Source organism: Tiliqua scincoides, chromosome 6 (genome assembly GCF_035046505.1).
Source record: "Tiliqua scincoides isolate rTilSci1 chromosome 6, rTilSci1.hap2, whole genome shotgun sequence".
Classification (NCBI taxonomy): domain Eukaryota; kingdom Metazoa; phylum Chordata; class Lepidosauria; order Squamata; family Scincidae; genus Tiliqua; species Tiliqua scincoides.
The window spans coordinates 33177737-33191570 of record NC_089826.1 but is presented as its reverse complement, the minus strand read 5'-3'; the positions used below and the strand labels follow the sequence as shown (position 1 = coordinate 33191570).

The following is a 13834-nucleotide window of genomic DNA, read 5'->3' as shown; positions in this document are numbered from 1 at the left end:
TGTACCGATTTACACTGAAATAAGGTGTCATATATTTAAGGAAGTTCCATCACTAGAGTGCGATGGAGTAATTTTACTTAAAAGTCTTTTAGCTTTTAAGTAACAAAAAAAAATCTACAAAAGTTTTTGTACATCACTATCCAAGTACAGAAACATAAAAACAAAACCCAAGCCTAGGACATACAGTTTAAGACTTAACTGCCATTCTTAACTAATTCTTAATCCAACAACTATGCCCAGATCCTTCCCTTCCTCTTTCTATCCAGCCAGTGCCAAACTCCTCTTTTGGAATCTTTTTTTCCCAAACAGATTTGAAAGAACTTTGAATCTCACTATTGAGAGAACTGGCAGGTCTGGGCCACTTTTAATTATCTGTTTTTTAAAACTCCTACTAACAAGGATTCCAGGCAGCAATCTGTCTCATCAAGGGGAAAAAAGGATGGTTTCTCTTTATAAACAAAGGAACCCCTAAAAGATTCATTTGTGAAATATCTATACTCTTTCCCAGGGAAATAAAAGAAACACAGGACAAAAGAGCCCAATAGCTGCCTCTAAACATAATGTGTTGGTAAGCTCTAATATGTATCACTGTGCCAAATTAACCATCTTGAAAGCAGACAGAAAGGTGTCATTAGATAATGGGTGACAAAGGCTTAAGATAATGAATTTAGTAAGTTGCAAACACCTGCAGTTGTCAAAGCAGTTGCCTGAATAGAACACTATTCTGTTAAGCAGTTTGGCAGTAAATACATTACAATTTTAATGTCAGATCTCCATTTTTAATGTAATAAACTTTGAAGAAGGCTTCCCTTCTAATCAGCTGTCTGGCACTGAGAGAGAACTGAAAGGACTTCTCAAAACAAAGTTGAGCAGCTGAAAGACCCCCAAAATGTCCAAGAACTGAATTCGGACAAAGAATGCTTTCTGAACAGAGATCATAAACTGCTACTCTGCTGTACACAAATTAACATGAAACTCATTCAAGATTAAGGTATTAAAACCAAGGCCATTGTATTAATGTCCACATTTATGAAGAACTTACGAAGTCAACTTATGAGTTTCTTGCTTTAGATGAACACTAAAATTCTACTGGCATAAGCAGCACTTGCTCAGTTAAGGCACACATCATATAAACAAATGATAGCTTAAGTACAGCCTTGTCTAAATATACAGAGGTAGCTGAATCCTAATACTGTAAGGTGGACTGCATCACTTCAAACAGAAGATACCTTTTTGAATACGTTTTGGAATACTCCTTTGAATAAGAAAAAAAACTCTTTCTACAACTAGAAAGATAGCAGATCAGGGAGAAATGTTTTAGCCTAGCTTTAGGAACTAGCAGCAATAGCTGCCATTAAACGTTTTAATGGTATGTCAATTGGTGTGAGAATTGAGAGGCTGAATACAAGTAACTTGAACAAATAAAATAATCTACTTTATCAGTTGCTTTGGCTTCAGTAGGTTGCTCTATTTTTTAAAATCTTTACAACCATTAGGACCAGAAAGCTATTATTATAGTGTTTTCATACAATATGGTTTTTTATAAAGAGATTTAGAATTAGGTTTAGAGTCCTTCATTTATTTTAGCACATACCTACCTCATCCTTTGATGTATCAGAATCCAACTTGAGAGAGAGGTACATAATAATATGAGGTATACTTTGGATAGAGAACTGCTGGTCGTTGTCATGATTTCGCCACAGCAGTTTGTACAAATTATTCATGGAGGATTGCGTCTGCTTACATCTTTGTTGGGATGTTTCTCCTGACTCACAGATTGAGGTTTCAAATGTAAGCTTTACCTGTTGGAAGAGTTTAAACTATGACAGCATCATGTAATTTGGGGCCTTTAGCTTGGATCCAAAGAACTGTAAGAAGAAAATGTATTATATTGTGAATTCTTGTGTAAGTGCCAGCAGAAGACTTTGCACAGGCCACCACCACAGTGTATCAGGTGTTGTGATACAATATGAGAAATACAGTGGATAGGTTCAGACAGAACAGGAAACCATGGTTTCCTACTATAGAAAAGGGCCTTGCAGAGCCATGGGTCATGTGCTCACTCCACCCCCTCTCTTTTTGGCTCTACCATGGAGTTGTGACATCAACTGCTTTAAATGAAATGAAAACTCTTTAAATCAAGAATGATTTAAATCATTCTTTAAATCAAATAAACAAAATTCCCTGAATTTGAGAGTTTCTCATGTTTCTTTTGCTAAATCAGCAACAATCCTCCTGAAAGCAGAAAGGCTTCCCACTAGCACAAGTGCACCTTTGGATCCAAGGTTTTGTTGCCTAGTCTAGTAGGAGTACAGAAATTAACATAAACACATGCAAGATATCAATACTGGAAAATCCATTCAGTATGAAGAAAGTGCTTTATACAGTCTGCATTAAGTATTACTAGCCAGCTATTAAATTCTTTAACTTCTTCTGATGAATGGCTCAACATATCTTAAAACCACCAACATCTGTAGTCTCTTTCCTTCTCTTGCCCCCTGTAAATGGTCACAACAAGACAAAACTATGCACTGGGTGAAGCCCAGTCCTTTAAATTGCTCATGCATGTAGCTCCATTAATTCTTAATGGAGCACCTACCTGGAGAATTCACACACATGCATGCACTGTAGTCACTGGGTTGGGGCTTGCAGATTCTGAAGAATATTCTATGTATTTTGCTGGATGATAATCTGCTAGAGCAGTGGTTCCCAAAGTCCAATACGAGAGCTGGGAACCAGTTAAGTCTTTGCAGGGGCAGTGAGGGGGGCAGCGATGGTGCATTAGTGACAACGGTGCTGCCATGACCAAGGGGCTCTCTCACTTACCTAGGGGCAGTGCTGGCCTTTGGCAGGCGCAGGGGGCTCACAGCCCCCTCAGCAGGCCTCCCCACTGCTGTAAACAACACTTATCTCAGATCAGAACCCATTTCCGTTTTTTGATTGGGAGTGTTTGAGCAATGAGTAGATGCTCCAATTACAAACACAACATGCAACCAACAAAGCAACATGGCCTGCTCTTGTTTGCATATTGCAATAATCGCAGTCAATTCCTGTTTGAGCAAAAGTTGCTGTATTAGATTCTCACAGAATCCCTTCCAGTGTCTATCCATGGTTTCACTGACTAAAGCACCAGCACAAGCATACCTGTGGTTGATAGCAGAATCACACACTTTCTTCTCTCACTTCTCTAGACTCAAATCCCATCCCCATTCCATTACCATCAAATATTAATCACTATTTATAAAAAAGCACAATGTACTACTATACCTGCATAGGACCTGGAATGCATGACAAAACCCTTTCTATATTTTCCAAGTTTACATCAACATCATTTACTGCAACAAGAGTATCTCCTGAAATCAGAAATAAAAATGAGAGTAAGGAAGCCAATGCAATATATGAGAACAAGATATAAACCTAAAGAAAAGCTAACTTGTCTTAAATATTAGTCGTTACTACCTAACAATGAAGAATGATGACTCAATTATATTGGTAGCTATGTCTCATTATTTTAGCCTCATCACAGAATGCTTAAGCAAAGTATACTGAATCAATACATTCTTCATAGGAATACCACTGGATAGCTTGCCAAATACTAATTCTCAGCTCCTTCTCACCCCACAAAGGATTCCTTGGACAATGAGGAAATCCCTCATTGCTGGAACAGTGCTTTGCCCATGAGTCAATCTAAAGATCCTTAGTCACAATCAAGCCAGGTCCACTTTTGTGTCTTTCTCTCCTACTTGCCACAAGTGAAGGGGAGGAGATGGCTGCCTTTTAAAGCCAAAAATCAAGGTGAGGCTGAGCTGTAGCAAAGGAGGGCTCTGTTGGGAGTCAGTCCTGGTCACGGTCTCACTTCCTCAGAAGACTTAAAACTCATGGATCTCGACAATCTCATGAGTTTTACAACAATATGTTCAAACTCACATGGAAGATTTGGATCTTGCAAAATAAAAAGTGAAAATGGATACTTGGACATTCTGTGGCAAACTCCTCATGGAGGACTCAAAGGAAAAGGAAACCCATGTGGGTTCTGCATCCAAATATGTGCTTATTTTGTAGCAAATGTCCATTTTCATATGGTTTTTGCACATTTGGTCTGGGTTTTACATGGAATTAATAATAATTATTGAGTAAATATATTAGGGATAGCCAAACTTGCTTAACGTAAGAGCCACATAAGATAAACTTCAGATGTTTGAGAGCTGCAATATTTAAGCAGCATTTTAATTTTTAAATATATTTACTCTACATGAACATTAAATTTATGTTTTAATCCAGTGGACTCTCAGTTTATACCTGGTAAATAACAATAAAGCTTGAAAATTTCTTATATACCCTCTTATATTAATTGTGATGCAAAAAGGAGCTCAGCCAACATATTTCCAAGAGCCGCATGTGGCTCATGAGCTGCAGTTTGGCCACCCCTGAAATATATGTTGGATAAAAATGGGCTTTGACTTTAAATAAAGCTGGACAAGGTAAAAATGCTTACCCCACATTCTGTGAAAAACTATATGGCCATTTATTCCAAACCCAACTTAGCTTTTCTGTACCCTAACCTAAAGAAGGAAGAGCACATTCACAGGGAGGAATCAAAAATACACTATTAAACCAATGAATATAATTGTGGAATCATTTTGGGAGGAGGGAGGGACAGACTTTGTTTTCTTTGGCATAGTGAATTATAATATTCTTTAAAAAAGAACATCTAGGACATCTTTGTGGTACACACTTCATATGGTTATTAAAGTACAGAAATAGATTTTAAAAATATGGTTCCCAAAGAAATACGCCATGAAAAATTCAGATTGCTAATTTAAGGATCTATTCTTTCATTACAGAAATACTTGTTAAATGTTCTAAATGTTAGATGATCTCCGAACTAACAAAAGCTAAATCATTTAAAGATACCCATCAAGTAATCACACTAAGGGCCCAATCCTACTCATATTTCCAGCACTGATGCAGCCATAAGCCCTGCTGGCATGGCTGCATCAGTGCTGGAATGTTGAATAGGTTTTGCCTTGGTTTGGCTCTAACGACGACGTAGGGCTCCATGAAATTGTTGCAATGAACCACTGTGGTACAGGTATACCCACCTCAACACAGTTGTTTGGAGACTTCAGTGAGGTAAGGATGCCTCCACTGAGGTAAGGATATCCTGCATCCTGATCCCACTGAAGCCTCCAAACTAGCATGCAAAGTGATTAGAGATGGACTTTTCCAAAGCCACCCAATGAGCTTCATGGCATTCACATCTAAACGCAGTACCCTAACCACTGTATCAGACTGCCTGTGTGAGTGTCTCCCATGAATGCATGCCTCCTCCTTTCATTGCTCCCATTCAAATTTGTTATACTCACTCCAGGAACAACCTGATAGAGAAGTTGCTTGAAATCTTGCAACAACATTTTTAGCAGAACCTTTGTGATTATATCTTATACTCTTACAATTAAATCTGTTTTTAAGACAGATGTACAGCTTGCTAAAACTTTCCTTCTTATTATTCTAAATCTACTACACTAACACATATTTGATTTTGCCAAAAGACAAAATGTGTTCAAGATATTTTAGTTAAAAAAAATAGAAAAGATTTTGGCCTTAATTATAAGTTATTTCTGCCAACTGCAATGAAACCCATGACTTTCTTATATAACATACATTTAGATATAAAAGTACCCAGTGTTCACTGCAGATCTATAATTTTAAAGTATTTTATAAGGAAATTATATATTTTTATAACAGCTGGCAGAAGCTGCAGCTCACTTACCCATTCACAGCTAAAGCAAAAAGAGGCTGGAATATAAAATAGTTGATAGTCTAGGTTAAGCTGTTATGCTTCTCAAGCCTCTAATTTGCTTTGAACAAAAATTAGTTTTAATTCTTCACTACCTAGTTCCCAAATTGCCATATGGCTAAATGAAATCTCCATAAAGAGTAAAGATTATAGTCAATGTAATATTTCTCCTTTATGGCTCAATGGCTTTTAGAAGAGATTTCATTTCTGGTAACATTTAGAAAAAAAACACAACACAGAATTAGCATGGCCCAAAGCATTTTAAATATAGGTTTTTAAAAACTGGCTCAGAAAATGTGTTCACAAATGGAATTCTTGACATTCTGAAAAAAACAAAAAAGTGATTATTTTAAGAGTACAATATTGTGTTTACTAAGAGCAGCATGTGTGCCAAAAATGAACGTTACATAAATGTTAGTCTCTAGTCCTCCTCAAAGAACAATGAAAGAGTAATAAAGTATTATACAGCAATATTCTTTGTGGATGTAGTTAGAGATTTGCTGTGACCATATATACTCTCACATATCCTAGCACTTTCAACAGGATATGTTCTTCCATTTTTTGAGCAATTTTCTATTCTACACCTAAAGAGTAGAAATACTGATTTTGTTTCCTTCTTCTATGCTTCTCTCAATCCTTTTATATCTTAAATATTGAAATATTAAATTGTTTGTGCCTTTTTACAGCATACCAATCTTGGCTTGCTGTTTGAGTGGAAGTAAAGAACCATTTCTGAGCATCCTACCTATCTTGAGACTTTACTAATACCCAAGTTACTGGACCTAAAAACCAAAAATGTTCCTTAACAACAAAATCAACAACTCATTTCACACATAACATACTATATAATGCTGTTACATGTGCAGACATTTGCTACAAACCTTTCTGGGTCACCATCCCCAGACTACACAACAGGTAGACAGACATTAACAGAGAGACAAACAGTATTTGGGTAGTGTTAGGTATGTTTTCAGGTCCCTGCTGCTAATGTCTGTTACAACTACATTACTATAGCACATGCTAGGATTTCCCATGTTACTATGTGTGCTATGTGACAAAGCCTACTACCAAACTGAGCTCAGACCCCTTAAATCCACCAGGGCCATATTTACACCAACCAATTAGAAGGCCATCATCTGAAGAAGTCACCTTCCACAATACTAGGGAACTTCAGAAATTCACAAATTATACTTACCAATCAAGATCTGACCTGACTTTATGGCTGAGCTGCCTGGGATCAAGCCATGTACTACAAGTCTCTCTCCATTGGTACTTCTGGACTCAATATCATATCTATGCTTCTCAGCATTTCTCCATGGAGACTGATGGACAATGCCTATTAATGACTCCAGAAACTTGAATTGCTCCCCTGTCTCAGCATTTGATAACCTCTTTGGATTTATATAAATGCAGATATCTTTGTACTGTTGCTGAACTTCCATCTTGTGACTGGTATGGTGCTTCAGTATGGATGCTGGACCAGAGGCATGTATATCACATTTACCAGTTGCTTTCTTCTTGCCAGCATGTTTAGAAGAAAGGCTTTTGTTTCTTATTATTTTAGTGAGCTTTTCTAGTCTGTGTTCATTCTTACTATCTTTTCGAGATCTCTCATTAATAACCTCAGCTTCATTCTCACAAAATCTGACATGGTTCACCACAGGCACATTCAGGGGACTGTCTTGAAGTACCACTGCTTCTTCATCTTCACTCATTTCCAGATAGAACAATTCTCCATTTTTCTGTACGCTATCCAACCATTCAGGTTCAAGATCACTGCAAAAGAGAACACAATCAGAATGACAGCATAGGGTGAAAAGACTGACAGTCTGTTTAGTTTGCAGCCCTCTGGATGTAGTTCTTAATGAATATAAAAGTGCTTAAAAGGAGGGGGATGGAAGGGAGAAACATAGACCTTACAGACTCTAAACAGAGACTTGCTATAGCTCAGACAAAAAAAGCATCCATCATAGAAACCGATGTTCCTGAAGCATTCTTTTCACACTCATGCCTGAATAAGCAACTGTATCAATATGGGTGAGAGGTCTCCTTTTGATCCAGGGAGCGAGGCAATCCATTCCTTCTATGTTAAATCTGTACTGATGAAAAAAGTATTTGCTGCACTATTATGAACAACATGCAAATGAAACCCATATAGCTAGCTTACATTAAAGATTCTATTGGTGCCAAATAGCTTTCACTCTACACTGCAGACACTGACAAACAAAACCATAGCTTTTTTATTTGAAATCAATCTAGTTTTCTAAATTAAACTATTTACTGTTTTAGTAAATTAAACTATTTACATTAGAAATAACTAAGAAGATGGATTTCCTGTAGCATAGGGTGCTGAGATGGTTAAGTAGAGAACGGCCCTAGGGTGCGGCATCATCAGTATCTGAATTACAGGGCTGAATGGGGGAATACAATTCCTCTCTTTTAGTCCCATCATTTTAAAATGTGGGAGAAAGACAGCAAACATTATTTATACTCTTTCTTGTCATTCTTTCAATTCCCCCTAAGTCTGTAGCACACTATAGATGTGAAGCAAAACACTAACCTGTCCAGATCTATACTTACTGTTGTCAAAGTGTATGTTACCACACTAGCATATCCCCTGTGTTGCTACATAGGATATCCATGCTTCTGAGCCTTTGGGAGTATGGAGTATTTCAGCTGAGACATGAAAGGAAGTGGGAGGTAATGGATGGGTCACTTGTCACTCTGTCTGCCAGGTTTCTAAGAAGTGCATCACTGTTGGTGCACTGCCAACCATGCTGCCTCACAGCCTGAGCTGATTTTGGGTGTGGCCATGGAGTCCCCTCCACTTTCAGTGCTAGGGGACTTCCAATGTCCATGCTGGGGCTCTCAGCTCAGATCTGGCTCAGGACTTCATGACCACCATGGCAACTTATCTCAATTAATATTAGCCCCTACATCCCATGCTAGCCATATGCTGCATCTGATGTTTTAGCTGGACTGATAAAGACTGATCTGGAAGTAGAGGGAATTGATATTTGCCTTTTGTCATGGTCAGATCATTACCCAGGTTTAAGCTTATTTGCTCTGGGGTGAACAGCCTATTAGGAAGACCACCCTTGGAGGCTTATGGGTCCAGATAGATTCTTAATGGTTCTGGGGGATTCTCCTGATGCTAAAACTGGCAATACTCCTATGGCTTTGGTTGACCTTTGGAAGAAATAAATGACCAGGACCATTAACATGACTGCACCTGAGCATTCTCTTTCTGGCGATAGATCCAAGACACAGCCTTAGTTCTCAAAGGAGTGGTTGAGAATGAAATGACTGGGCAGACACCTTCCATGATTGTGGACAAAGAATTGAGATGAATGTGATTGAACATAGGCTAGAACCTGTTTCTGGCTTACTCCGTGGTGATGATGGCAGCAAAGGTGGTATACTTTTCTGCTACCATTGTGTCAGCAGAGAGCCATTACAATGAGCTTTTCTGAGGTATGTGGAGTCTTCTACACCTGGAACTCTGCAATGTTCTAGAAGATCACTGTGTGGTCTGCTGTGACTGATTTGCTAAATACTTTGCCAATAAAAATTAATTGTATCCATCTCAACTTGAACCGTCCATTAATAAGATTAGATGATGTAACCTCTGCATCTGATTATCCTATTATTATGGAATTCTTTCAAATTGTACAGCCTGAGAATGTAGTTAGGATTCTTGATAATGTGGTTATCCATGTGTCCACTAGACCCAAGATACACATCTTGGTTGACCATCTACCCTGGCGAGACTGGCCAAGTAGATAGAGAGTAAGGTTTCCAGTAAGATTTGCGGGCATGCAACTTGAAGCTGAGATCTGCACAGCATAGAACTTGGCAACCAAGAGGTTTAAGTGCTGATGTGTGATGACATCAACAAGAGTTCAGAGATAGAGTTGTAACATAATTGTGCCACCACATAGGAATAGAAGGGGTCCACACAGTAGCACAGACTGCCTATAGGGAATATATGTAGAGAGGGTTCTTAAAACCCAACAACTCCTTGCCTTTAAATGGGGGTGAGCCACCCTCTCCTAAAGAAGCCACCTCTTGATCTCACCATACTAAAGAATTTCCAGCCAGTTCCTAACCTCTAGTTTTTGGATAACATGCTCTACCAAGTTATAGGGACCAAATTCCAAAAACTTCTGGATGAAGCAGATTATTTGGACTCATTTCAGTCCAGCTTCTGGATGGGACTTGGAATGAAAACTGCTTTGCTTGCCTTAGTTGATGACATATGCCAGGAACCAGACAGGGTGAATTACTGGTTTAGCTGTACCCTCAGTGTTTTTCAACAACAGTGTTATTCCAATAGAAGGACTGAAAGCTGCCATCACAGCAGAGATGGGAAACAGATAAACATCATCAGGCTGCACACTCTTTACCTGCACTGTTACCCCAAGCAATTGATGGGAGAAAAAAAGAGAGAGCCAGGGTGTATGTAGGAGCCATCAGTAAAGTTTCTAAATTAGAAGGGAAAAAGTTCAACTCAGCTTGGGAAAATGATGTTCCATGAAGTTAGAAAAAGTTCTAATTTCAGGATGCCACAATCAGGATGCTTTCAAGAGTAGCACAGAAATACGGTTGGGAAGCCATCCACGAACAAGCTATTTTATTTACTGAAACATTGACAGCCCAACTTTCTTTCCCACAATAACACAGACCCCTAAGTAAGGCATCTTACAACCAGAGTTTAGTCCATCATAACACGACTCCAAAAATGAATACAACATCCACAGCAAGTGGCTCTTCAGTAAGGCCCTTGGAGCTTTCTTGCTTCCTGGAGTTCTAATGCTCCAACATTTGGGTTATTTCCAATTATGTGGCAGGAAGGTGTGGTGGGTGGGGAGGCAGGTAAGGCACAGCCTCCCCACTGGAGTCCTTCAAGAAGCACTGCAGCCACGGCTGTGTGAGGTGTGCACAGCAGAGATGCGAGGCAGGTGGAGAGGCAGAGCTTCCCTACTGGAGTCCTTCTGAAAGTGCTGCTGCCACTGTGTGAGGTGTGCAAGCATTCACAATCCACACGCAGCAGGGATGTGACTTGGGTGGGGAGGCAGGTGAGGCAGAGCCTCCCCACTGGAGTCCTTCTAAAAGTGCTGCTGCCACTGTGTGAGGTGTCCACACGCAGCAGGGACATGCGGTGGGTGGGAAGGCCCTGTCTCCCCACCGGAGTCCTTCTAAAAGCGCCACTGCTGCTGTGTGAGGCGTGCAAGCACTCAGCCCCCGTGCACAGTGTGGAGTCCTTCACAAGGCGCACGGGTTGTGAGTCCTTCCACACCTCACAGGGCGGTGGCGGAGCTTTCCGAAGGACTCCGGTGGGGAGGCTCTGCCTCCCCTGTTATGTAAGCGCGGCACAGAATCCCTTCTGGCGCAGCAGCAGGAGCTTTCCGGCCGAAGCCCCCCGCCCAGGGCTGAGCCCCACTCGCGCCCTCGCCTCCTCCTTACTCAGAAGCCGCGGACAGGCACGCAGAGCACGAGCCGCTGCTCCCCGCAGAGCCGCTGCTGCCGACCTCACACTCGTCGCACTCCGGCGGCGGCTCTCCAGGACCCTCCGGGGGCGGTGGCGCCTTCTCCATCGCGGGGAGAACGCAGTCCCGGGAGGCGAGCCTGGGAAGCGCCATGATGGCGGAAGCGTACGGGGGCGCACGTGTCCCGCAGGCGGCTCCTCCATAGGCGCGGGCCGGGTAGGCATAGCGACAGGAGAAGCGGCCTGCTTCGGGCTCAGTCCTTCAAGGCGGCGGGAAGCGGTGCACCGCCCCTCCCCCCTCCGCAGCCCCGCCTGAGGCTGACGGGGTGGTCTCGCATGAGGGCTCCTTGCCCCCTCCACCCTCCCCAGTCATCCAAGCAACACTGCCCTGAGCCCATCCCTAGGCATGTCTACTCAGGAGGAAGCCCCATTGGAATCAATGGGCTTACTCCCAGGAAAGTAGATAGGATTGAAGCCTCAGAGCCCAATCCTATGCGTGTCTACTCAGAAGGAAGTCCCATTAGAGTCAATGGGGCTTCCTCCCAGGAAAGTGGCTAGGATTGCAACCTCAGAGCCCAATCCTATGCTTGTCTATTCAGATGTAAGTTCCATTATAGTCAATGGGGCTTACTCCCAGGAAAGTGTGGATAGGATGGTAGCCTGATGTGTGCTGATTCAGAAGTAACTTCCCAATCCTATGCATGTCTACTTAGAAGTCAATCACCTTGTGTTCAAGAGGGTTTACTCACAGGAAACTCCACCAGTTACCAGGGAGTAAGACCCATTGACTATACTGGGATTTACTTCTGAGTAGATAGGCACAGGACTGGGCTCTAACAGCACAAGCCTAAGCATGTCTACTCAGAAGTAAGTTCCACTATTTGCAATGGAACTTACTCCCAGGAAAGGATTATAGGAGTCCAGCCTAACAGCCCAATCCTATCCAACTTTCCAGTGTCCATGCAGTTGCAATGCAGCCCCACAGTAAGGGAACAAATGTTCCCTTAACTTGAGGAGGCCTCTGTGACTGTCTCCCCAGCCATAGGTCACTGGTCATCTGACAGCAGTCACTTTGAGAGTCATATCTTCTTTCCATAATAAATGGCAACAGCAGAGAACTAGAAGATTGATGGGGAATGGGGCAGAAATTACAATGGTAGTTTCTTTTTCCTCTCTCCTCCACAGTCAAAAGGAGCTGAAGGTTGCAATCCTAAGCACTATTATGTAGGTTTAGTTAGCTCCACAGAAATCCAGTGTAGGAACAAGGTGTAACCAAACCTTGTCTCTGTCATGCGACTTCTGTTTCTGGCTGACTTCATGGTAAGGCTTCACTGCTGCAAGGGCTACATATAAGATTTCACTGATCCTGTTCCCACTTAGCATCCTCCTTTTTAAAAACAAAGAAGTTCCAAATGAATCTATGAATGCAGATTTAGGTGACAATTCTCAACCCACGACTACTCTGTTTCAGTAATACCGGTGGGATCATTCCAAAGGACTGCATCTGTAATATCTTCAGAATCTACCCACATGAAGATGCAATAACTGACCAAAATCAACGTATCAACAGGTTAAATTAATACAATTTCTTATTGCCAATCTTTTCCTTCTCTTGGAGCTGAATATCAGCGCCCTTCTGGCTTAGATTTCAATGCTTTCTTATCATATAATTGCCATCTTACATCCAAACCTGTTAACTGCAGACTTGGTAGAGTACCTTAAATGTTTTTTTAAAATCTGTTATGCTTCTTTTGTAGTAAGAGGGAGAATGCTGCAGCATGCTTTTGTTTCCGTTAAAGAGTGTTCTGCTAGTTCTGCCCTGGCTAAATCTCAGAGCAGAAACAGACTGTTCAAATGATGAGTTACAACCAGACATAATGTGCAATTTTAACAACTGCCATTCTTGGCTTTAATTTCTTGTGGTCTTGTTAAGTGCTAGCTGTGCTGAATCAATAGTTGTGTAAGCAGTATTATGTGTCTCCTGTTACACAGAAGTTCCAGTCTGAACTATATGTCCAGCACCGGGGTGTATAAATTTAATGATATGAGAACAACAAGAGAAGATGCTTTTATTGCATAGACTGTAAGAAAAGCTTACTGGAGGTTTCCTACAGCATTGCTGAGCCTTGCTGTGTTGTTTTCAGTTCTGTCTAGACCAGGAATTAAAGACAAGTTATTACAACCCTGCTATTTGTCATCACAATTAGGTGAAGCAAAACAGCATGTATACCTTAATCAGAGTGTATATTAATCCCACTTGTCTTTTTGTGACACAGGGCAATCTGGAAAAACAAATCTACCATTGGCACAATCCTATGCATGTCTACTCAGAAGTAAGCCCATTGAATTAAATAAGATTTACTCCCAGGTAAGTGTTTATAGGATTGCAGCCTATGTTTGCTGGGCCTATAGTATTTTTACATTGGTGCTTCCAGTGCAATGTGCAGATGATGACCATGCCTAAATATCTATAGAGGAACTATAAACAATCAAGGCCATCCCTGTCTGGACTTGCCCTTTGCATTTTTCATACACTATCCTGGCAT

At 41.0% G+C, this 13834-nt stretch overlaps 1 protein-coding gene across 1 annotated transcript in view; it reads right to left on the bottom strand.

Moving 5' to 3' along the window:
• INTU (inturned planar cell polarity protein) overlaps window positions 1-11435 on the bottom strand; it is a 31829-nt gene extending 20394 nt beyond the window's left edge. Inside the window, exons 1-4 of the mRNA XM_066631725.1 lie at window positions 11267-11435; window positions 6996-7576; window positions 3268-3353; window positions 1599-1802 (exon numbers count right to left, since the gene is read on the bottom strand). Of these exons, the coding sequence (XP_066487822.1) occupies window positions 1599-1802; window positions 3268-3353; window positions 6996-7576; window positions 11267-11397 (1002 nt within the window). The 5' untranslated portion in view covers window positions 11398-11435. The remainder of the gene's footprint in view (window positions 1-1598; window positions 1803-3267; window positions 3354-6995; window positions 7577-11266) is intronic.
• Between the last annotated feature and the right edge of the window lie 2399 nt (window positions 11436-13834).